Source organism: Carassius gibelio, chromosome A6 (genome assembly GCF_023724105.1).
Source record: "Carassius gibelio isolate Cgi1373 ecotype wild population from Czech Republic chromosome A6, carGib1.2-hapl.c, whole genome shotgun sequence".
In the NCBI taxonomy this organism is placed as follows: Eukaryota; Metazoa; Chordata; class Actinopteri; order Cypriniformes; family Cyprinidae; genus Carassius; species Carassius gibelio.
This window is the reverse complement of record NC_068376.1, coordinates 10,297,657-10,321,186: the sequence shown is the minus strand read 5'-3', so window position 1 is coordinate 10,321,186 and position 23,530 is coordinate 10,297,657. Positions and strand designations below refer to the sequence as shown.

Genomic DNA, 23,530 nt, shown 5'->3' with positions numbered 1-23,530 from the left:
CGATTCATATTCAAGTGTGAATAAGAACTGTTTCATGGGGGATGCTAGGTGTACGGAAAAAAAAGACAAGAAGATTAAAATTTAAAAACTGAAAATCATATACCAACTAGGAAAAAATAGTTTGTTTACATTTTTTTATATAAAAATTAAAAATATGATAAATGTTTAAGAATTGTTTGTATAAAATATAATAATTGTTTAAGAATAATAATATTAGAATAAGATATGTAAAGGAGTTCACAACGGTGATGATGCTCATGCTGCAGGGTTTAACGATGAGTTGGGTAAGTGTAAAAATCATGACATGAACACGCATTATTTTTTGCCTTGCAAGATGTTTATTTGGTATTTAATAGGCCAAACTTGCTTTTGGGTATTGAAAACAATAACCATAACCATCTGAAATTAACGGCAGTAACTGCACAGTAAGTAGCCTACATTCAATACAAACATGGATGGTACAGACATCAGCATTTAGCTTTTGTTTTTGAATTGGGTTGAAACTACATAGAACTGGCCTTAAATTAAAAGATTAACTGTAACCATGTGAGATTAAAGGCGACAACTGCATAGTTCTACAGTATTTTTTTTTTACTTGAGCCAATGAAAAATAAATAACTATTGGCTCCAATTATAAAAATTATAGGTATACATTTACAATTACAGGTATAGTACGCTCTCACAGCTTCAGTGAGCACAGGAAAGGGACTCTTATTTTGTGCTGTTCGATTCCCGCTATCGGAGCCTCAGATGTGTAGCTCTGCACTTCCAGTGCTGAACGGCTGCCCGTGTCCTGCGCACAGATTTCAAAATACTTCCACACAACTGACATGATAGCGAATGATTACGAAAAATCGTCCGATTGCCGTCAACCAGTACCCTACCAACAACGCTATCTGCTCCAACAACACCGCACTTGTGAACAGAATACTTAACACTTAAAGGGATACTCCACCCCAAAATGAACATTTTGTCATTAATCACTTACCCCATGTCGTTCCAAACCCGTAAAAGCTTTGTTGGTCTTCAGAACACAATTTAAGATATTTTGGATGAAAAACGGGAGGCTTGTGAATGTCCCATATACTATGTGCTGTTTTCTTTCAAATCAAAACATAAATACACGTAGAAACATGTAGCATCCTTGCGGCGAGGCTGACACAGAAGTAAGGCAGTTTGAATGATGTAGAGAGAAACAGAGGAGACTGTTGACAAAGGAATTGTTAATAAAGTAGTTTTTTTTTTTTCTTCGCTTAAAAACAGTATTCTCTTCCCTTCATAACATTACAGTTAAACCACTGACGGCAGATGGACTATTCTGACAATGCTTTTCATACCTTTCATGACCTTGACAGTGTAATTTACTTGGCAGTCTATGGGACAGACCCAAGCCTCACGGTTTTCATCCAAAATATCTTAAAATTTGTCCCGAAGACAAACAAAGCTTTTAAGGGTTTGAAACAACATGGAGGTAAGTAATTAATGACAAAATTTTAATTTTGGAGTGGAGTATCCCTTTAATGAAAACATATAAAATTTCTAAGAAATATAAAAATACTACATCTGTTGATCAATTAAAAATAAATAAATGCAAAACTCAAATCACACAGAGTTCTGTAATTAATAATCGTTAATCAAACCTCAATATTAGAATTTTATGTCACATAGATATTTGTTTTTGTAAAACTGAAAGTTATATTGCATTATTTAATTTTCTTATATTAGTGTTATGTTTCATCTCTACTGTGTAATTCCCATGCATGTCTGCACGATCATTTATGTTTGCAGTATGTCAGTTCTTTCTGATGCACTGGAAGCGCTCAGAGACAAAATCTTTGTGTGTGTAAACATATTGGGCAATAAAGCCCTTTCAAACAAAAAATTGGCACAAAAGAAGAGACTTTATGGGTCACATCCTGCTCATAAACAACCATTGGTTTTATTAGGACAGTCTACCTTTGCCTGACCTCTCCATCATAAATAATTATGGAGGTCGACCTCCTGGGATCTGCCACAAAACCACATAATAATCTCTAAATAACATTATTCCACTACTACAGCATACACACACAAAATGTGTGCACACAGAGAAACTGAATGAGAGAGATTGAATCGATTTAAGAAATAAACTTGTAAGATGTATATGCTGCTGTGTAAGTGCAGTCTACTAAGTTTACTTCTGTGAATTTAGAGAGTACAGAATAAATACAAAGACTAGTTTATTAGTATCGAAGGAGAGTGGATTCATCTGAAAGTAAATAAATCACCTCAGCCATGGTAATTTAGGTGACTGCAGAGTGATTACCTACGTCCTACATCAACCTCGTGGGCCACATTTGAGCTGCAGTGCTGTCTGGACGACCAGAGCTATGATTACTCTTAATAAAGAATGAGCCATAAAATACCACACTCCCCATCATAGCACATTATGGTCCTCATATGGAAGTGTCAGGAGGAGTACAATATTCAGGGTCTCCCCTAAAAAAAAAAGTCAGTTAAATAAATTAATTCCTACAGAGTTCCAAGAATCTATACACATATAAGAGATAACATTTCTTTTTTTTTTTTTTTTTTGTACTGCGGTTCATAAGCAACATGAGACATACTGTATATTCACCACAAAAATCTTTTTTTTTTTTAATATATACAAATCAGTCTGTTTACAAGTTTAAATGGTCTTGGTTATGTGAAATAGCTTAAAGCCACCAAGAAAACAAAATTGACAATTAAAATTTTTATGGAATATTGCCCGACCGTTCATTATCAATTATTTATCTGGGCACATGATTATTGTTATTTTTAATTCATGTGTCCTCATAATCTGTAGCCTAATCAAAAACATTAATGTCTCCTCCCCCTTTACAAAGTCATGTTTTCTGTGATGATGTGTGCACCAGTGTGAGGACTGGTCAATAAGCCCTCCCCCCCCAGCAATCCATCACTTATATGAGATTGCAGCAACTGGCAAACAACAATGATCTAACCAATTCCCAATGGACAAATTCAATTCTTGTTTTAGTTTTAGTTTTAAGTTTTTTATCCATAAGAAGCCATTTTAGTAAGATTTGCATTTACAATAAAAAAGGTAAGACAATCACCATTTCTGTTTCATGCCAACTTCAATCTGGGCAGTAGTAAAATTCCAAAATGTAATTTTTTCTTTTTTTTCTTAATTGTATATTAAGATATAGTATATATCTGTATACTGTATATAGTATACAGATCATGTTTACTATATACACTGTATATAGTATACAGTATTAGAAATATATATAAATATATATATTTTTTATAAATACTAAGGCTAATGTGCATCTTTTACACAACCTGTTCTCATAAAAATACGTACATCTGTGCACTTTCTGTGCAACAACATTTTTACGTACCTTACTGTGCGTTTCGCCGCAGTTTCAGAGAGAAATGTACACTGAGTGGTGCTAAAACACTGGTTCATTTCATGAACCCTGGCACCTTTTTATGACGCTGAAATAGCTATGTATTGCTGTGTTTTTATTATGTTGCTTCTGGTACGCATTACGGTGGTTCAGAATTGCCCTACACTATGGAATTACATATAAAAATGAACAAAACTTTATAAAAATGAACGTAACTTTTTCAGAAACTATCAAAAATATGCCCTTACAAAAGAAGAAAGACACAAAGAAAATGAAAAAAATTTACTCAGTCGCACAAATTTAACAGGCTCTTCAAATATGCTTCATTCTTTGTTAATGTTTTTCAAAGATTCATTTTCGCTAATCGTGGTTTCTGAATGCATTGCCACAGATTTCGCTTATGCTTCACAGTTATTCGGGCGGGCTTAACAGTGATCTACTCTGATTGGATAGTGAGCTTTTAAAGGACAGGTGCTCTGTCAGATGTAACCAAACATTATAAATGTTTGGTTACATTTGTAACCAAATGTAATTCCATACTACACCAGACCCAAACCTAAACCTACCTGATAGTGTTAACAAATGCAAAACTGATAGAAAAACGCATTTGCTGATGCAACCGTGCCATTTGAACTTCCATATGCAGATTTTAGCTGCTTTGTCGAACCGTGGTTTCAGGGGATTCAAACCGGTGCTCCTCGCCTCTCAAGTGAAGTCTCTTTACTCCGTGAGCTACCAAACAAACCGAAGACCTATGAAAACCCATAGATATGAAGCTGAATATTATCTATTTTGCTGTGTTGTTGAAGATTCAGCAGAGGCAGTATGACAAAACCTAAAACCTGAGAACATGGCCAGTTCAGACACACCTCTGGGAAAAGGCTGCAGTGAGATCAAAAGTGAGGTCCTGCATGCTGAGACTCATTAGTTCATTAATCTGGAATAGATACCAGACTAATGACCTAATGAATTCACCTAATGAAAATCTCCCCTGAAATGAATAGTTCATGCAACATTTTCAGCATGTATTTTACTGGCTGGAATGCATAGTTCTGTTTCACAAAAGTCAAAGAAAAGTGCATATTGCTTTAAGGCTGTTTTAACAAGAGGGTTGGGGCCGAGAGCTGTTGAAACGGAGTGAGGCCGGTGGAGTAAATGCTATTGTGCGATACCTGCATCACTCACCGGTCTTAAATCCCATGGAGAAGCTCAAGAAGGATAAAAGGAGGAGTGACGACAGTGCAAGACTAAAGACGACCAGGCCTGGACTTTATTTTGTGTTTTGTGTATGGCAGTCATCCACGAAGGGTTGCCGCTTTTCTTTCATTTTGTGTTTGTTTATTTTATTAAAGTTTTTGAATGTTCAACGGTTCCCTCCTCCTTCTCCTTCTTCTACGGACGTTTGTTACAGTGGTACATCACACAATATGTCAAACCAACATAGCTTTAGCGAAGGAGTATTAAAAATATGGACATCATGGCAGAGGCTTAGAAAGCAAAGAGAACATTGACGGAGGAATTGAAAAAGAGAGTGACCATGGAAGTGGCCAGACAAGGGTAAATCATGTTTTGCCTTTTACTTGATGGTTAGAGCTTTGTACAATTAAATGCTGCAATACAGACACCAGCTGGCCTTCCTGCAGCTAGACTAGTAAGTATTAACTGAATGTTGACTTTTCTGTTTCACCTTTTCATATTAGTACACTTGGCTCGCTGTCTGTAAAGGAGGGGTTTGGACAAAACTCGGTGAGAGTTCGAAGTCCAAGGATCCAGAATGCACTGGCAGCAATTGTGAAAATAATAATAATAATGTGACAGTCAGAAAAGGACATATCAAATATTGTCAGATATCATCTCTTTAGAGTTTGCACAAATGTTTCCAGCAAACAGAAATACAGCATGAGTTCTTAAATGTGATGTGCGGTTTGCAAAATAACTGCTCTTATGAACTGGTTAATTTAGGCGAGTCAGTCAAAAAGATGGACAAAACAGACTCACATTTGCTCATGGACTGGCTTGTGAGATTTTGTATATGGCTCAGTCAGTGAAAATGTGATAACTGACATTTTTAATGCACAAATCCATATAAACTAGGAACCTTTAAGGTGACTTTTAAGGTTTCAAGTTTTTTGTGAAACTCATCAATTAGTGTAGCCATTCTAGGCACATGTACAGACTGCAAGTTCAGACATGGAAATGTGCACAAGGTAGCCTATGCTTTCAAATGATTAAGAACACAACACATTCATTAGTCTGTTTACAATGACTAGGCCTATCATGATAACAACTTTATAACGAAAAGCTGCAAAAGACATAGACACAAATGGAATGTACAAAACATAGTGACATTAATTTTTAAGTAAATATAATGGACAATATATTGCGTCATCAAAAATTATTGAGGTCATGTACATATATTGCGAGATGAGCAGATATATTGTTTTTTTTTTCGACAGGCCTAACAATGACTGGTTGTTCATATGACCATGTGTTGTCACAATTTATTTTGATGGTCCCCTTTAGACATTCTGTTAACTATATGTAAGTAACTTTGCAATTACGTCAACTAATTCCCATTAGAGAATTATTAGAGTATTACTTGACTGTTATGTTCGGGTTAAGGTTAGTAGAATTAGGTGACATGTACTTGCTTTTATATCAACATTAAATGAAAAAACAAAATAGTATCAGTTAATATTACCTACTAATCTAGCTGCAGGAAGGCCATCTTGGCATCTGTATTGCAGCCTTTAATTTTACAAAGCTCTTACCATCAAGTAAAAGCTATACCCAGATTTACTCTTGTTCGGCCATTTGCATGGTCACTCTGTCTTTTTCAGTTCCTCTGTCAATGTTATCTTTGCTTTATAAGCCTCTGCCATGATGTCTACTTTTAATATTCCTTCACTAAAGCGGTGTTGGTTTGACATACTGTGTGATGTACAGCCTTAAAGCAATTTGTCCTTTTCGTTTATTTTCATGCCCGCTCACCAAACATACATACTCCCAGAACATAATGTGGGAAAGGAAACTGATATTTCAATGTAAAAACAAAAACTAACAAACAAAACAAAAACCTACATACAGTTGATTTATTATTTGTGAAATTTACAAAACAATTTTGAGCGAAAATTGTAAATCCTGCATCATTGCTTCCCAGTGTAGTAAGAATCAAATTAGAACAACATTATACTAAATACAATAACAAAAAACCTAGTCTGTTTAACTGAATTCTACTAGTCTACTAAAAAGTCAATTAATTTTTTAGGATCTAATAGTTTCTTTAATAGTGTCTTTATTTATTTATTTGTCTGGAGCCCTGAAGTTTTGCCCAACACTCTACCTTCAACTTCCCGTAACATTCTAGCACCACACTGTTTTAGACTGTATACATTTGGTATGCTACGCTATGCATTAGAGCTCTCCATCTGCTTGCTTTTGCAAAGTAATTCCATCTCACTGAATCTTCATCACAGTGAAGGGCTAAAGCCCTGACTACGCTTACAAAGACTATCCCGAGAGTCACTATAACAACCTAAGCCTTTGTCTCCTGATAACAGACTACGTTTATGATATTAGAGGTCAGAACAAAATACATTTCCATTTGTCTCGAGGCCACTGATTTAAAGACCTCTTCTTATATATCTTCTAATATGTCTCTTGTATTTTGCTAAGCATACAGCAGCTATCTCTCCCGCATATGCAAAAACAAAACACATAAACTGTGCATGCCTGAGGATATGAGAATCATCATGGGGTGCATTTTCCAAAAGCATTGTTGGCCAACTATGGTCGCAAGTTACAAAACCATAGTTCCAACTTCCAACATCTGCAAAAAGCATCAAAAAGTAGTGTGGTTGGAACAGCTCTTCACCTGTGGTTAGAAGCACATATTCTTGATAGCATGATGTAGACTTCAAAAAGCAGTATGATCTATATCTGTATATATTAGTTTCCCCCCATGACAGTATCTTTCATTTCAAATGGACTTTCATATAAACACAATACCATTTTACACCTTGAACATTTTCAATAGAAAGAAAACAGTTTTTGAAGAGTGAGCACATATGAATGTGCTCTAGTAATCTCGGGAAACTACAGTATGTGAGAGGAAACCAGTGACTGAATAAAACATATGCAAATAAAATCAAAACAATGAAGAGCAAAAATAATTTAATTCTCCTTAATTACAGCAATAATGTGTCAACTGATTATCTAACCACCAATTATTAGCATAAGTTATTACACAAACACCTGCGTGAATTCATTAACAACAGTTCTGTACTGTTAAACCAATGCGTTTACAACAACAGATATACTGTACAATAAAAATACTTCTATTTCGGGAAACAGTTGTGAGTAGCTAGTTAATCAGACATAATAACTATTAGGGGTGCGCCGATCGAGATCGGCCAATCATTAATGCGCATCTCGTCATGCCGGTTCTCTAATCAGCGGTAAATTCCCTCAGGTGCGTGATTTCACATTGAGCCTGTTACTACACAGTCATTGTTAACTGAGAAGATGCGCAAATAAACGCTGAAAATGAACGTGGATTTGCGTAGCTTCTCAGTTAACAATGGCTCTGTGTAGTAACAGGCTCTATGTGAAATCACGCACCTGAGGGAATTTACCACTGAATAGAGAACTGGCTTTACTGATGAGATGCGCATAACGATCGGACGATCTTGATCTGTGCACCCCTAATAACTGTGTCAGTTGCAAACAGCTCTGAAAAACTAATGTCAATAATGTGGTTATACCTTTTGCCTGAACACTTGTGATTGAATCAAACAAAATGTATCTTAATGTCAGGTGTAAACAGGACCAGAGAGAGAAAGTGAGAGACTGCCTGTTTTGTAGACGAATGTGCAAAGAGATATTCAGTGAAAGTATAATGTTGCAGTTCACCAGAAATACACAAGCACATTTACTTTGATGATCTGCTTTAAGAGGAAGCCAAAAGCCTTCATCTCTCCATTTGTTGAATTACTATCATGTTGTTATCCCCCCCATCAAAAACCAATAAACCACCTCTCTCTCTCCCCTTTAAAAGACAAGAAACCATGATTCCCCATCAAATAATATTATAAAAAAAAAAAAAAAAAAAAAAAAAAAATACACAATTGCGGTCGGTGAGATTGTGCAGTAATTTAGAGTGGATGCATTACACGGCTAATGTGTTTGCACAGGCATACGCACCAGTGATATACACTAATGCTGAGCTTTACTTGATCTGTGCATTTATAATGCGGCTTACTCTGAAACACCCAGCCCAATATCCCCACCCCCACCCCCGCACACTCACATCTAAACATCACTACCTCACTAGATAACTCAAAAGCACCAATGCGAATATCTCTCCATGATATTTCCACAGCAGAAGTGAAGAATGTACAGTCACTGCATATATTACAATGCTTTTCAACAGATTGTGTACTATAATGGTGTTGTTAAAAGAAGTGAATGCCGATCAGGTATTGTTTTATACGATGGCAGAGAGAGCTCAACGCGCTGCATATGAAAAAACACATTCAAAAAGAAAAAAACATCTGCAAATTTAGAAAACATCTTCATCAATTTGACAACAGACGTGCTGCAAATTCTCACAACATATTAAAATATAAAAACATGTTGCATATTCTCCCAGTACAATCAAATAAAGAAATGCGCTGCAAATTCTCAAATCACAACCATATACTGAAACGTGCTGCAAATTGTCTCAACACATCCAAATACAGAAACGCGCTGCAAATTGTCACAGCACAACCATGTACATAAACGCACTGTAAATTCTCACAAAACAACAAAATACAGAAACGCACTGAAAAAAAATTCACAAAAACAACCAAATGCTGAAATGCACTGCAAATTCTCACAACACAATCCAAATACATATTTGTATATATACAGCACGTTTCTGTATTTGGTTGTGTTGTGTGAATTTGTAGCATGTTTACTGTCAAACTGATTAAAAAAAAAGTCTTAATTTGCAGACGGAACCAGCAGTCTACATATAAGCTGCAATGTCTTAATTTACATTAAGACATCAATGTCATTAATTTAATCATTAAAGGGGTGGTTCACCGGTGTTGTTTTTTGTTCTTTTTTTCTAGACCTAATTGTGTTTATGGGGTGCAGTCTAACATGTGTTAATGCTATGTTTAAAAATTAAAATAAAATCAATAACTTTTCATATAATTTACATTTATTCCACACTACTCTGTCCCTTCTCTGAGAAACGTGCTGATCATGTCCTGCTTTATGAAGACTCTCCCTCAGAAATAGGCAATGGGCTCTGATTAGTTAGCTAGTCCAGTGAGTTGTGATTGGCTAAACCGTTTCTAAATGTCCCACCCCTCACCTCAGCGGCATGTGCTCCGGTTGTATTGTAAGCCATGGTGTCCTTAATATCACTTATAAGTTTGAGCCCGATTGAGAAACAGAGGATATTATTGAAGAGGATCTTGCAGAACCTGTGCAAGCACAGCTTTTAATGCTAGGCCTATATTTTTGTTTGATGTTGTCTCATACTTTTGGATACACTGTTATCTGTAAACGCTACTGCTTATGTTAGCTTTTAATACAGTTTTATCCTGATTAAAGCTTTAATACAGTACAGCAACTGCACAGGAGTTCATGTTTCACGCTTCTCATAGCTATGTGAAAATAATTGGAACGGTTAAATTGGAACGGTTCATTGTTGGAGCTGAACTGAATGAGACAGAGAGAGAGAGAGATAGAGAGAGAGAGAGGGAGAGAGAGAGAGAGAAATGCAGAGCTGGGGGACGTGAGGAACAGTTTTAAGAGCCGCTGCTTTAAAACATTGATTTTGAAACTTACAAATCCACTAGAATCATTAGAAGAAAGAATCACAATACATATATGAATAGATTTTTACATGCACTTCTAGTTTTCTCTTCCTCTTCTCTAAAGTAGCACAGCATGGACTTGCCTCATTTGCTGCCTTTTTCCGAGGGCAGGGCTTATTTGGGTTTGGAAGTAACTTGTTGTAGTCCCTACCAGCCATTTTTGTAGGCATTAAACTGCCAGAATTTTAAAAGACGATATCTCCGTTTGCATTGTACTTTCAGCTTCGTAACTTTGCAGATATTATGTTCAAACAGCAACATTACTCATTAACTAACTGTCACGCTGTTTTGTGTTTATTTTGTTATTAAAGCTTCATTTGAAGGTCCGCCGGTTCCTGCCTCCTTAATTTTGTTAACTGTAACGTTAAAAAAAGTTAAATTGCAATCAACTACCCCTTTAAAATTCTATGTAATGTACTCTATATTATATTCTTACTTACCTATTATATTTACTAGATTATTGTTGAAATTCTGTTGTGCCCTGTTGCACAAATAAAACCTATTCTTTGGACTAACAAATTGATAATTTTCCATAGCATCTCATCAGCTAGGCTTTTTATTTTTTGTCTACAGCAATGATTTATTATCAGAAGTGAAGAATCACAGCTTGGATTTATTGAAGCCCCACGCAACACCTTACAAACAATGTGCCAATTAAACCAATCTTTTTTCATAATGGATTTTGTGCTACTTCTATTTACTTGTCCTATGATTGTTGTACCACTTAAGGAAGTTCCTCTGGAATCCTTTGGGCAGTAAATAGCAAATGTGTATTGACCTCAAATCATTAATTTTAACAAAACCTTAAAAAAAAAGTTTACATTTTAGCATTAGCACTTTCTCTAAGATATAAAAATGTGTGGATGCTTACAAGTATATTTTTGTTTCCTTCAATCTTTCTGACTAGCTACAAATGAAAAATGCAATATTGCAAATTGCATCTAGTGCTGAGTACAGTTTAATGATAATGACATTTTTATGACTGTCTTTCAAAATAATATACAGCTTATGAACTTCATGACAAAAGCTCTTTTTGGTATAATCACATAATCCACTGATCTTTTAAGCACAGTTTATACCTTTAATCCCCCCACAAAAGAGAGTATCCATTAGAGTGAAATATCCATATCAAAGTCTTAAATGTGATGGTCTGTCTGTCCTGGTGATTTCTCATTTGGTGATCTGCTGGTATAGTGGTGATACAGATGTCTGGGTGATCCTATATACATGAATCTTTCGAAAAGCACAAGCTCTCATAGAGGACAGGGTTAAAGAAATGAGCTAACATATGACAACATTGAAAAAAAAAATCAGACCTCTCAAACTCAAAATTTTCTTTGGACTGATAACATCAAATTTGTTCAACTGGCCAAATTGAATTAATGCTAATTACATTTTATAAGTTAAAGTAGGCCAACTGAAAAAAAAAGTTTGATGTGGCCAGTCACTAGAAAATATTTGAGATGGAGAGATTTATTTTTTTTAAAGTGAAAGCTGTCAATGCACATAAAAAAAAAAAAAAAAAAAAAAATATATATATATATATATATATAATTTGGAGCATTCTTAAACAGGAAAAATAAGTATATAAAAATCTATGAAGCTCTGTATTAAACCACTTTAATATAATATAAACCACTTTTAATGAGTGAGCGCAAGCTCCGAACGCACGTGAATTGAATCAGCAATATTTAGAAACAAATGCAAACGATCGGCTATGATCCGTTTCACCCCTTCAAGCGAGTGAACAACGCGAAGCAAGTGAAGTTAGGAATTTTACATCACTATTCACGATAGCCCATCGGACTGGAAAACACAATAGCCCCTGGAGGTGGGGCAATTTTGTGAGCCCTGCACCTCAGATCTATTTGTGAAACACTGGTTTCCACACTGGTTTCGTTAAACAAAATAAATGATTATTTTAAAACATTGACTCAAAAGAATCATGGGTTCACTAATCTGATCATGAACTTGTATTACCGAGTCAAAGATGAGCTATTATTGTACATATCGAATGAATAAAGACTTCAAGTTCATCTGTAAAGCACATAAAGCTATTGTTTGAGTCTATTTCATGCATGATTCGCATAGATCTGCTAACTGAATGCAAAGAGTGAGTTCTAGAAGAATGTTTGTGTCTTGATGAGCATGTATCGCTCACTTGGAGTCGCTAAATGAAAAGCTGTTGTTCTTTTTTTTTCAACGGAGGATCAGTTGCCCTATTGATTAAAATCCCCAAACTGTTTACTTAAATATAAAATTAATAAATTACATAAAAACATGGGCGTTTGCATTATGATGTGGTGGGCTGCTGTGGGCCAGAAAGCCTCAGCAACTTTTTGGTCCCAGTCCGCCGCTGAATAGCACACCCCTATCCAAAAAGCACAACCAGTTGTATTAATAATGTTATCCTGAGTGTGAAGTGTTACCAGAATTTGTTTTAATTAAGGTGAAAAATAAAAGTTTTGTGTTTAATGTATTTGTGCTGATGTTGAAATGGATTTCAAAACATATGATATCGAAAAAAGTATCGTTAGGAACCGGTATCGAAACTGAGGTATCGAAATTGGCACCGGATCGAAAGATTTTGAACAATACCCAGCCCTACACTGAATAAATGATGGAATGGACGTTTTTGGGTGAACTGTTTTCCTTTAACACTGCAGACTGTAACGTAAATGTAACACAGCATGAAAGACCCTTCTCTCCAAAGGCCCCCCTTCCAATGTAAAGCTTTGTCAGCACTGCCAATAGTTACAGGCACTGATTATGCATGATATGACTTTTTACTAAATGTATAGTAGCAAAGACCCCCCATCCAGCCAATTTTTCTAAAATGTCCATCCCTATTGTGTGCACAAATAACCACTGTAATCTTTAGAATTCCGGATTTCCCTGAAATGCTGCCACAATGTACTCTGAATGTACTATGTACTATTTTCCACATAATTGCAGTAACAATATTTATCATACGGAGTACATTTTCAAAAAAAAAAAAAAGTGTTTACTAATGCTAAAAGGAACAAACAATATGGATTAAACATTAAAAGCCTGAGGGCATGCAGCTCACCTTATGCGTGGCAGAAGGATTTCAGCTTAAATATGGGTTTGCATTTCACTGCAGAAACATCCACATGCTACATTAAAATGCTCTTAAATGGTTAGTTCACCCACAAATGAAAATTAAGCCATACATTTTTCACCCTGAAGTAACCCTAGGTTTATATGACTTTCTTTTTACATACGAACCAAATTGGAGTCATTTAAATAAATGTATTTGATCTTTCAAGCTGTTTTATGCCACTCAGCGGGTCTTGCACTGCATCAGTCCTTGAGAAGTTCACTTTAATCTAGCTTGTGCTAACAACTGTAAAAGCAGTTCTGGGGGAATGACATATGAGATCAGATTTGGGCATGCGCAGCTCAAAGGTGACGCATGCGGAAATGCAGCGGAGAGATTAAAACAAAACTACGGTCACTAATTAGAATATTAATTACAAAACAAGGATTTGTAAAGAAGAATGTCAGAGGATTTCATTATATGCCAAGAGGAGACTGGTTTTCCTTTGCTAAAGTAAGGAAACTTTGCTTCCTTTACTCCTGGTAACAAACGTTGGTTTTCACGAGACTCAGTGGCACATTCGCAATGCTGACCTCATACATCATGCTCCAGAACTGCTTCCGTTTTACACCTGTGAGCGCAAGCTAGATTAAAGTGATTATAACATTTTGAATATGGATATTTTTCTTACAAAAACGCTACAGAGTGGCTATTGTTGTCTGCACCATTTGCCACGTACACTTAAGCTCTCTTTGTCGGCAATGAGGGATTCGCGTGATAAATGCATGGAAATAGTTTGGCTGACAAGAGAAAGTTTCAAAATTAGAGACATGTATCCAAACTTTAATTGAGGACAGTAAGAATATGAGGACTGTAGATACAGCTTCGGATGCGACTAGCTCAGGGAGTCCTGTACATTGTTCGGTTCCAGCTACACGCCTTTGCAGCAGGGCAACTGGGTGACAGTGAGGCGGCATAGAAGCGGGTCAAAACAACGCTCTTCTGTTCCGATCAAAACATTAAACAGGTTCTCCCCACTCAGTGACACACCCACTTAGAAACCTGATGAAAGTGCTCTATTTATTGGTGATTCTATTGTACGGAACGTGAAAATAGAGACACCAGCCAGCATAGTCCACTGTTTGCGGGAGCCAGAGCATCTGACATTTTAACAAATTTAAAAGTGCTGGCTAATGCTAAACGTAAATACAGTAAGATTGTTATTCACGCCAACTCTAATGATGTACTCTACCAAACTTAAAATTGTAACAGTTACTTACTTCAGAGTGTTACACACATAATTTTGGTGTCTTCGGAAAGAAGACCCTTTGGGCAACTCTATTGGGGTTAGACAACATGTGTCAGGACCTACTCATTGTCGAAATCATACTCTAAATTTAATACTGTCACATGGAATTGATGTTGATGGTGCTGAAATTATGCAGCAACGCAATATCACAGATCATTATCTAGTATTGTGTAAACTTCATACAGCTAAATCTTTAGATTCTACTCATTGTTACAAGTATGGTAGAACCTAGGGTTTAGCCAATAGATGATGCCATCGTCCATCGCCAATGGCCCTTTTAATGCACGATAACTTTTTAGTTTCACAATCACTTTTGAGATTAGCAATCGCACGTAGGCCTACTCTATTTATACCAGCAGTTCTCAATTCCAGTCCTCTGGCCCCCTGCTCTGCACATATTGTGTGTTTCTCTTATGCTTCAGAGGTTTGCTCTATTTGAACATAAGTGCCCTGCGAAGTGGACATCACAGGATAATATGCATTGAAGTGTGCAAGACCTGAATTTAAATTGTATTTATTTACAGAGGTATATGATGCCACACTTGTTCATGTGTGAAGACGTTGTGCAGCGCAAATCTGTGAATGAATGTTCCAAAGTGAGGTAAACTTCAACAGGTTTGGAGGAACAGCTGGAGGAAAACAAAACGTGAGGTATTTCGTATTGCTCAGCGGGAAAGTACTTTATCCTACAGAAAATCTTTAAAGACCTCTAGATCAGTTTATTTTTCATCTCTTTTAGAAGAATACAAACATAACCCCAGGTATTTATTCAATCCAGTTGGTAAATTAACAAAAAATAAAGCATCAACAAGTGTTGACAATTCCCAACAGCAAACCAGTAATGACTTTATGAACTACTTTACTTCAAAGATCGATACTATTAGAGATAAAATTGTAACCATATAGCCGTCAGCAGTATCACATCAGCCAGTGCACTATAGATCCACTGAGGAACAGTTCCACTCTCTACCATAGAAGAGGAAGAATTGTATAAACTTGTTAAACCATCTAAACCAACAACATGGATGTTAGACCCTATTCCATCTAAGCTCCTGAAAGAGGTGCTTCCAGAAGTCATAGATCCTCTTCTGACTATTATTAATTCAGTCACTCTCTTTAGGATATGTCCCCAAAACCTTCAAACTGGCTGTTATTAAGCCTCTCATAAAAAAACAAAACTAAACCCCAAAGAAGTAGCTAATTGCAGACCAATCTCGAATCTTCCTTTTCTGTCCAAGTTACTAAAAAAATGTATTATCCTTACAATTATATTTCTTCTTAGAGAAAAATGTTATCTGTGAGGATTTCCAGTCAGGATTTAGACTGTATCACAGTACTGAGACTGCTCTCCTTAGAGTTACAAATAACCTGCTCTTATCATCTGACTGTGATTGTATCTCTCTATTAGTGCAATTGGAAATTAGTACTGTGTTCGACACTACTGACCACAATATTCTCTTGAATAGACTAGAAAACTTGGTAGAAATGGTAGTGCATTAGCATGGTTCAAATCATGCTTATCTGACGGCAATCAATTCATTGCAGTGGATTAAGAGGTATCATATCGATAAGCACAAATGTAAATAAGTATAAACTATGGCATTGTTTTTATTTTTAGTGATAAGAAGTGTGTGTTTTTTTGTTTTGGTACCGAAATTGGTACCGAGAATCGTGGATTTTCACTGGTATCGGTACCAAATACTGAAATTTTGGTACCGTGACAACACTACCTAGGTGTGCTATTTGATGGCAGTCTTTTCTTTGAAAGCCACATTTCTAGCATTTTTAAAACTGCATTTTTCCATCCCAAAAATATACCTAAATTATGACCTATGCCCTCAATATCAAATGTAGACATTGAGAACATAGGTCGTAATTTAGATATATTTAGCATTCAGACTATGGAATAACCTACCTAACATTATTTGGGAGGCAGACACACTCTGTCAGTTTAAATCTAGATTAAAGATCCAGCACGTATCCAGCCCAGATGTTGGATCAGCACCTAGAGAGGACCTCTACAACCCTGAGCACCAGCCACGCCACAAGGATTTTCTGTTTTCTTTCAAATCAAAGCATAACTACACAGAGAAAATGTATTATTGTGGTGGTATATTATGCTGCCTGCGTTCAGCTCATATTTTCCAAAATGGCTCTATGGAGATGTGAAGAGACACAGAGGACACAAACAACTCATATTTGTTTTATTTGAGTACAAAAAGTATTCTCGTCGCTTCATAATGTTACGGCTAAACCACTGATGGCAGATGTACTATTCTGATGATGCTTTTCATACTTTCAGACCCTGACAGTGTATTTTACTTGACAGTCCATGGGACAGTCACAAGCCTCCTGGTTTTCATCCAAAATATCTTAAATTGTGTTCTGAAGATGAACAAAGCTTTTACAGGTTGGAACGACATGAGGGTAAGTGATAAATGATACAATTCAAATTTTTGGGGTTGAGTATTCATTTAATTGATCGACATTTAGTTCAGCTGTGTGCACCTGATTACAGCCAGTACTTAAGTTCTCTCTATTTCGGTTTGGTACTTCCTACCTCATTTAAGCTTTGTTGAAGTTTATCCTGTCTTCCAGTAACCTGGTAAATGTATTAAAGGATTTTTTATCTTTCATCTTTGTTTTCATGGTCATGTTTATTACAAACCATGAAATCACTTAATTTGCAGTTGTTTGATTTTTTTTTTTCAGCTACTGAGAGCAAGATCACCAGAGTGGCAACAAATTAAGCAATAGCCTTTTTAAATAAATAAAAAAAGCTCCCAAAACAAATGTTTTAGAGCTCATAAGAGGGACACATGACTATAGTATAAAAATCTCAGTGTACTATGCTGAATGCAATGCATATTTAAAACATAAACTTATATGAAATAGTTGATGCAAAGTGGAAGTTTTAAGGAAAAAGTGTCAAACATTAACAAACAGGTAAAGTTTCAGAGGGAGGAAATAATCTTTCTTATCTCCCTTTAGCTCTAAGTTCCCAATGGCATGGCATGAGTTTGATGGGGGTAATTGTGGATAACTAGGGAAAAGTCACATGAGAGGAAGCAATGACTCAACTTTTCTGTGACCGTCTTATTTGCCTGTCCATTTTTGCAAACATTCTGGAAACTGCCCTATAATGGTTCAGGCTGGGGAAATAGATGGACTAATTACAAACTAAACAACTCACCCACTTCAGACATTCTGTTATTTGTGAGCAAGAAATGTTTTTTTTTGTTTTTTTTTGAGCACTCAGCTTGGTGAAGGTAGACCTCCATGGGCCCTATTTAAACGATCTGAAACGCAAGTGTCAAAGCGCGAAGCGCAAGTAACTTTGTGGGCGGGTTTCGGCGCTGTTGCTATTTTCCCGGCGGGATAAATGGCTCTTGCGCCCGGCGCAAATCTAAAATGGGTTGGTCTGAAGTAGCTTCATTATTCATAGGTGTGGTTTGGGCGTAACGTGAAATAAACCAATCAGAGCGTCATCCAACATTCCCTTTAAAAGCAGGTGCGCAAGTTCCATTATGGATTGCTATTATTATGGCGTAATTTACCAGGCGCACGCCAGGAGCGGTTCACAGCCGAGGAGACTGATGTTCTTGTAAGAGCAGTGAAAGACAGAGAAGTTGTGTTGTATGGGGATGGGAGAAACCCACCCAAAATAGCGTCATGATTTCCGTCATCTCATGTGTTAATATTTTTTTAGTGTAACAATTTATGATTTGCAAAAATAACTGTTGCATCTGTGTAGATTACATGAGCAAAGTGTATGCGCGTTGTGCACGCTATACATTATGGTCAAGCATGCGCCCCTAAAATAGCATAATGAACAACGCGCAACGCGCCACTGACTTTAGACTAGGTTTTTTCTGGTCAGTGGCGCAATTGTTTAATGGAACAGCGAAATAGCACCAGGGATTGTTTGCGCCAGAACACGCCTCCTTTTTTGCGCTGAACCGCCCAGGGAGCGCAAGTTCATTCACTAGTTTAGCGACGTGCTTCTATGGAGGGAAAAGCGCGCTTTGCGCGGGTGCAAAATAGGAATGACACATGCGTCGGTGTACAAAGTCAATTGCGCTGGGTGCAAGATAGGGCCCCATATCTGTAACCAGTGTGACACCTGCAGTGTTTATGGAGCTAAGGATTTAATAACTATCTGTAAAGAAGATGACTACTAAAAATAACATTTAAATCACAGTGAGTCACATAAATTACACATGAACATAACAATGTTTAAAAACAATAACTTGATACACACACACACACACACTCTCTCTCTCTCTCTCTCTCTCTCTCTCTCTCTCTCTCTCTCTCTCTAATAACTGAATTTGAATGAATAACTGCATTATGTCTGCTATCAACTGATCAAGCCTCCATGACTAGGTCTAAAATTACGGTTTGGAATTAGCAATGGCCACATTTTTGAGAGAATATTTTTCAAAACCATAAATCCTAAATGAACACACAAAAATATTTTTTTTATATGTCTCTGGAAAAACAATTCAAATAAACAATCTTACGCCTATCTTTCATTAATTTTCTTTTTTTTTTTTTTTTTGGATCGTCTCATTCTGTTTGTGACATTGTATGCTTTCTGAGTGTGAATTATTCCATATCGGACACAAACAATTCTGTCCCTGAAGAACTGAAACCTAAACAAAGGAATTATCATCCATATTACAACGTTATTGCTTCGTTGGACTAAATGTGCTCCATGATATGTCGTTCAGTGGACCCTTACCTTTCTAACTAAACTGGGATGTACAGCTGTGGATGTGTTTATGACTCGTTATAACGACGAATATGGTTCTAGCAAATACATTCTTTATAAGCTTTCCATTGAAAAACAGCGATCTGTCATCGATGCTTGAGGCTTAGATCTGTATAATGATACATAGTTTGTCAAGATTAAATTTGTCCCGTTTCATTTAATCTTTTTGTAATTATTGACACGCGCAAACGAGGGGAGTTCAGGATGTCCACTTCTGGGTGCAGGTTAAGAGGTTTAATTTAAAATTCTGATTTCAATTTCAGTGACACTGAACGTTCAAAAAGATAACAGGGCTGAAGTGTAAAGTATTAAGAACAATGCACACAAAAGTCACTTTTAAACAAAGCACCTTTTCTGTTGGTCAGTGTAGCAAATTTGTGTGACCATTTTGAAATCTGCATGGGGAACTTTCTTGCCCACACGGGAAACTGATTGTGCAAATTCCTACAGGAAATTTTTCAAAGCAACAGCAAATGTGACCTCACATTAAGTGTGAAATGTAGGCAAACAAACAAACAAACAAAACCTTCCTTTCAGTTGAAAAGGGTATGTTACTCAATATAAGTAGCTTCCACAGATGAACTGCCCCTCTGTGTGTAAGGCTTTTCACTGAGATACCAAACAGCTATTGGGTTTCTGTCTTTAAGACAAGAGTTATTTAGCTCAAGGCCAGCTAAGAGATACTTTTGAGAGACATTATAGCTCACATTTTGCCTGCTAATTTCAGCCTCAATCACCACAACAGTGACTACTACTACTACACTGAACTGAGCTGATCATGTGTGAAAAGGAAACTGTTTCAAGATTATGTCTTGTGTTGAGGACCACAGCATCATCTCTTTAAGTTAGGATCAATAAGAGTGACTGTTTAGAGAATAAGCATGACATGCAAATCCATCTATGGCAGCTTACCTTGGCATTGAAAGCCTTGCTTTCCAAACCCCCTGATGAAGAAGAGAAAGAGAAAAAACAATGCATTAGAGATCGGACTCTCTAAATCCTTTAATGGGCTTTTAGCTATCAGTTCTCTTCCACTGAACATGCAATCCCTTAATTAAAAAGTAAATGGACAGCTATGGTGTCTCATGTTTGATTTGTGTCAATGCACATACAGGAAAACCATAAAAGGCATGCCCTTTAACAGTAAATTTTACAGGGAGCCATACATTTGATAACTGAACCAGAACTGCATGTTCAAACAAATAATGAAAAAAAAAGAACTATCTGATAAAATAAATAAATAAATTTAATACAAAGATGCACTGTTCAATTATTAATATTTTGTATTATCATTATAATTTAATATCTGAACAATAATTCATATTTTAAATGTTATATGATACTAAATAAACTAGAAACAAGTGTGAAGCAATGACTTGACTGAACAGCTAAATGCCCCACTGTAAGCCTATCTGGACAAACCGATCACGCCCAAATCATGGCAAGCCCAGTAAACGTGAGACATGCAGAATAAGGCAGTAGTCCAATACTTAAGCAACTTTAGATTTAGTTCTGACCAAAAACACAATACATTTATTTTACGAAAGCAAGTAAAAGCGCGTGAGTCTTGTGAAACAAGAGTTCTGCTTAACAGTCCAATAAACTCTAAACGTGTTTTATTCATGTGCGTTCTGAACACAGCTGAAATGGAAACAGGTAGTTTCTAAATTCTTAAACTGGTGTCTGTTCCAAGGTGTAGCCTACTCCTGGTAACAGGCCAGCTGCAAGATCTACAGCAAAAAGGTAATAATATTTAAACTTATACTAATATTGCAATAATTCATGTGTGAAATGATCTACTCACCAAATAAATTCAGTGCAGTGACTGCAGAAAGTCGGCTGCTTGAAAAACCTCGCAATAAATTTGTGGTTTTTCACTTCATGGACGTTTTTCTGCCTCAAAGCACCTTTACGTGCGAATCGATTTGCAACGTCAGATGTGGACTGCTCGTTGCTTTGTATGACATCAGCCATCGCAGAAAGAGGAGAGAATAATTCCCAGTAGAGTATGTGGAAGTTGCTGAGTTTTCTGCCTTGTCGTTTGTCCGGGTAGCGCAACAGTTGGGTACGCACGTGCGGAAAGGGTTTCTCTTGCTTTCGCCACAACTCCTGTGTGTGACAGCTTCCAGCGAGCGCTCCGCTTCCTTCTCGCTCGAGCTGACGTCACTGAAGTGTCCTTGTGCTGGGAGTGGATAATAACGCTCGCCACTGGATCATCATGAGTCCCGTGCAATGAGCGTCATCCGGCGGTCAAGAAACATGTGTGCGCGTTTTGGTGAGAAATCCACAAGATAATAGTCCTTAAAAAGACTTTTGTGACAAGTTTGAACCTTCGCATGGTAGCCTATTTTATATATATATATATATATATATATATATATATATATATATATATATATATATATATATATATATACATGTGGATCCTGAACTATTCCATATCTTCATGCCCCTGCTCCTCACCACGATGTCCCTCTTAATTTGTTTCTTAACAATTTCACGTGACAGAACATCCAAAGATTTCGGGCTAAACTTGTTGCAGTCTGTCTTGACACCCAACTGATTGATCAGGGAGACACAATTTTTTTTCTTTACCATAAGTATGTCATTCCATAACCATAAGCGTTATGTTAAACTGGAATGAACAATGAGAATAAACACTAATACATAATTGTGGAGAATGTAAAGTAATAGCTATATATATTTAGTTTCTTTATGGTTGTACGGTTTGTCATATTTATTATCATTCAAATGTAATTCAAATTCAAACGTTATAATTCAAATGCATTAATTGCCTGCTTAGAGGTACACTTATTTTGATCGGGAAATGTTTATCATGAGCATTTTTTGTTATACTGGTTGAAAGTCTCATCACAACCCAGAGGTTGACAGTAAAAGAGTATATTTACACTTTTTGAGTATCTGTACTTTACTTGAGTATTATCTTCATGACACTTATGAATTTAATTACACTAAATTTAAAAGACAAATATTTTACTTTTTTTAGACAGCCTATATAATCACTCTTGGCTTCCCAGCATTTTAATAAGCAATAAGTAAACAATTTAAAAACAAATTAATATTGTGGGCGTGGTATATATTATACACAATATTGTCTGATTTAACTTTATTTGTTAAAGCATTGTTGTTGTAAAGTTATAAAGCTGCAGTTTTTTTTTTTTTTTTTTTTTTTTTTTTGCTTGGTTGTGAGTTATGGGGTTTTACACTAGGGGACTTTGGGGTGTTGCTAATAGGCTGACCTAGTGGATTTTTAGCCAGTGAGGAAAAAGACAATTGAGGTGTGAAAAGGTTTTGCTACAGAAATGCAAGCCAGAAGTACAAGAAATGTTTATTAATTCAAGTCACTCATGTGAACAAGTGCCGATTCAGGTCAGATTTTAGCCTTTCTTTCAGCGAAGGGCACAGGAAACACAGATGATGAGGACGAGGATTCTGAGGATCAGATAGGATAGTCCGATAGCGTTTCAGTAAGGGTGAGGAGATCAGTGCAAGACCAGACACTGGGTGATGGTAACGGATGGCTTTATATGTGGCACTGGTGATGATGCACAGGTGTTCAGAATTCCGTTGATTGGGGACGAGTGGGTGTGGCGTGAGTGTCCGATTCCGGGAGTGTAAAAGGTGTGGCTGTGACAACACTATTGATAGCATCTCTCTTATAGTGTGACAATATCTTGCAAATGACTTTAATTGTTTCTTACACAGACATAGCATGCAGAACACAACAATGATATTACTTACTTACTTACACTTACAACAGAGACAGCAAATTAAATGTCAAAGAAAGTCAGAAAATTGTAAAACAAAGCAACTGCATAATTTATTCACCCTATAATACATTCTGGGAGTCAGTATAGCATCTCTGGCTGAGAAGTAAAGACTATTCAAAGTTTATAGTAACTGAGACTTGTAGTGACTTAATTTATTTAATAAACTTGAAATATGTTTATCACTAAATTGTTGAACTACATGTTCGAAATTGCCCCCTAAACTCTCATTCGCTATTCCACTAGTATAGTCCAGTTTAAGGAGTGAATTAAAATGAGTAAATGAATTCGGACACTGAATGTGCTGGAAGCACTGCCACTTTTGTTTAGT

At 36.5% G+C, this 23,530-nt stretch overlaps 1 protein-coding gene across 2 annotated transcripts in view; it reads right to left on the bottom strand.

Moving 5' to 3' along the window:
* LOC128015459 (protein kinase C alpha type) overlaps positions 1-21,580 on the bottom strand; it is a 105,537-nt gene extending 83,957 nt beyond the window's left edge. The window contains exons 1-2 of one of the 2 annotated variants that reach the window (XM_052599291.1): positions 21,216-21,580; positions 20,324-20,355 (exon numbers count right to left, since the gene is read on the bottom strand). In XM_052599291.1, the coding sequence (XP_052455251.1) occupies positions 20,324-20,355; positions 21,216-21,385 (202 nt within the window). In that variant the 5' untranslated portion in view covers positions 21,386-21,580. The remainder of the gene's footprint in view (positions 1-20,323; positions 20,356-21,215) is intronic. The other variant, XM_052599292.1, reaches the window with a different exon arrangement.
* Positions 21,581-23,530: the final 1,950 nt, after the last annotated feature.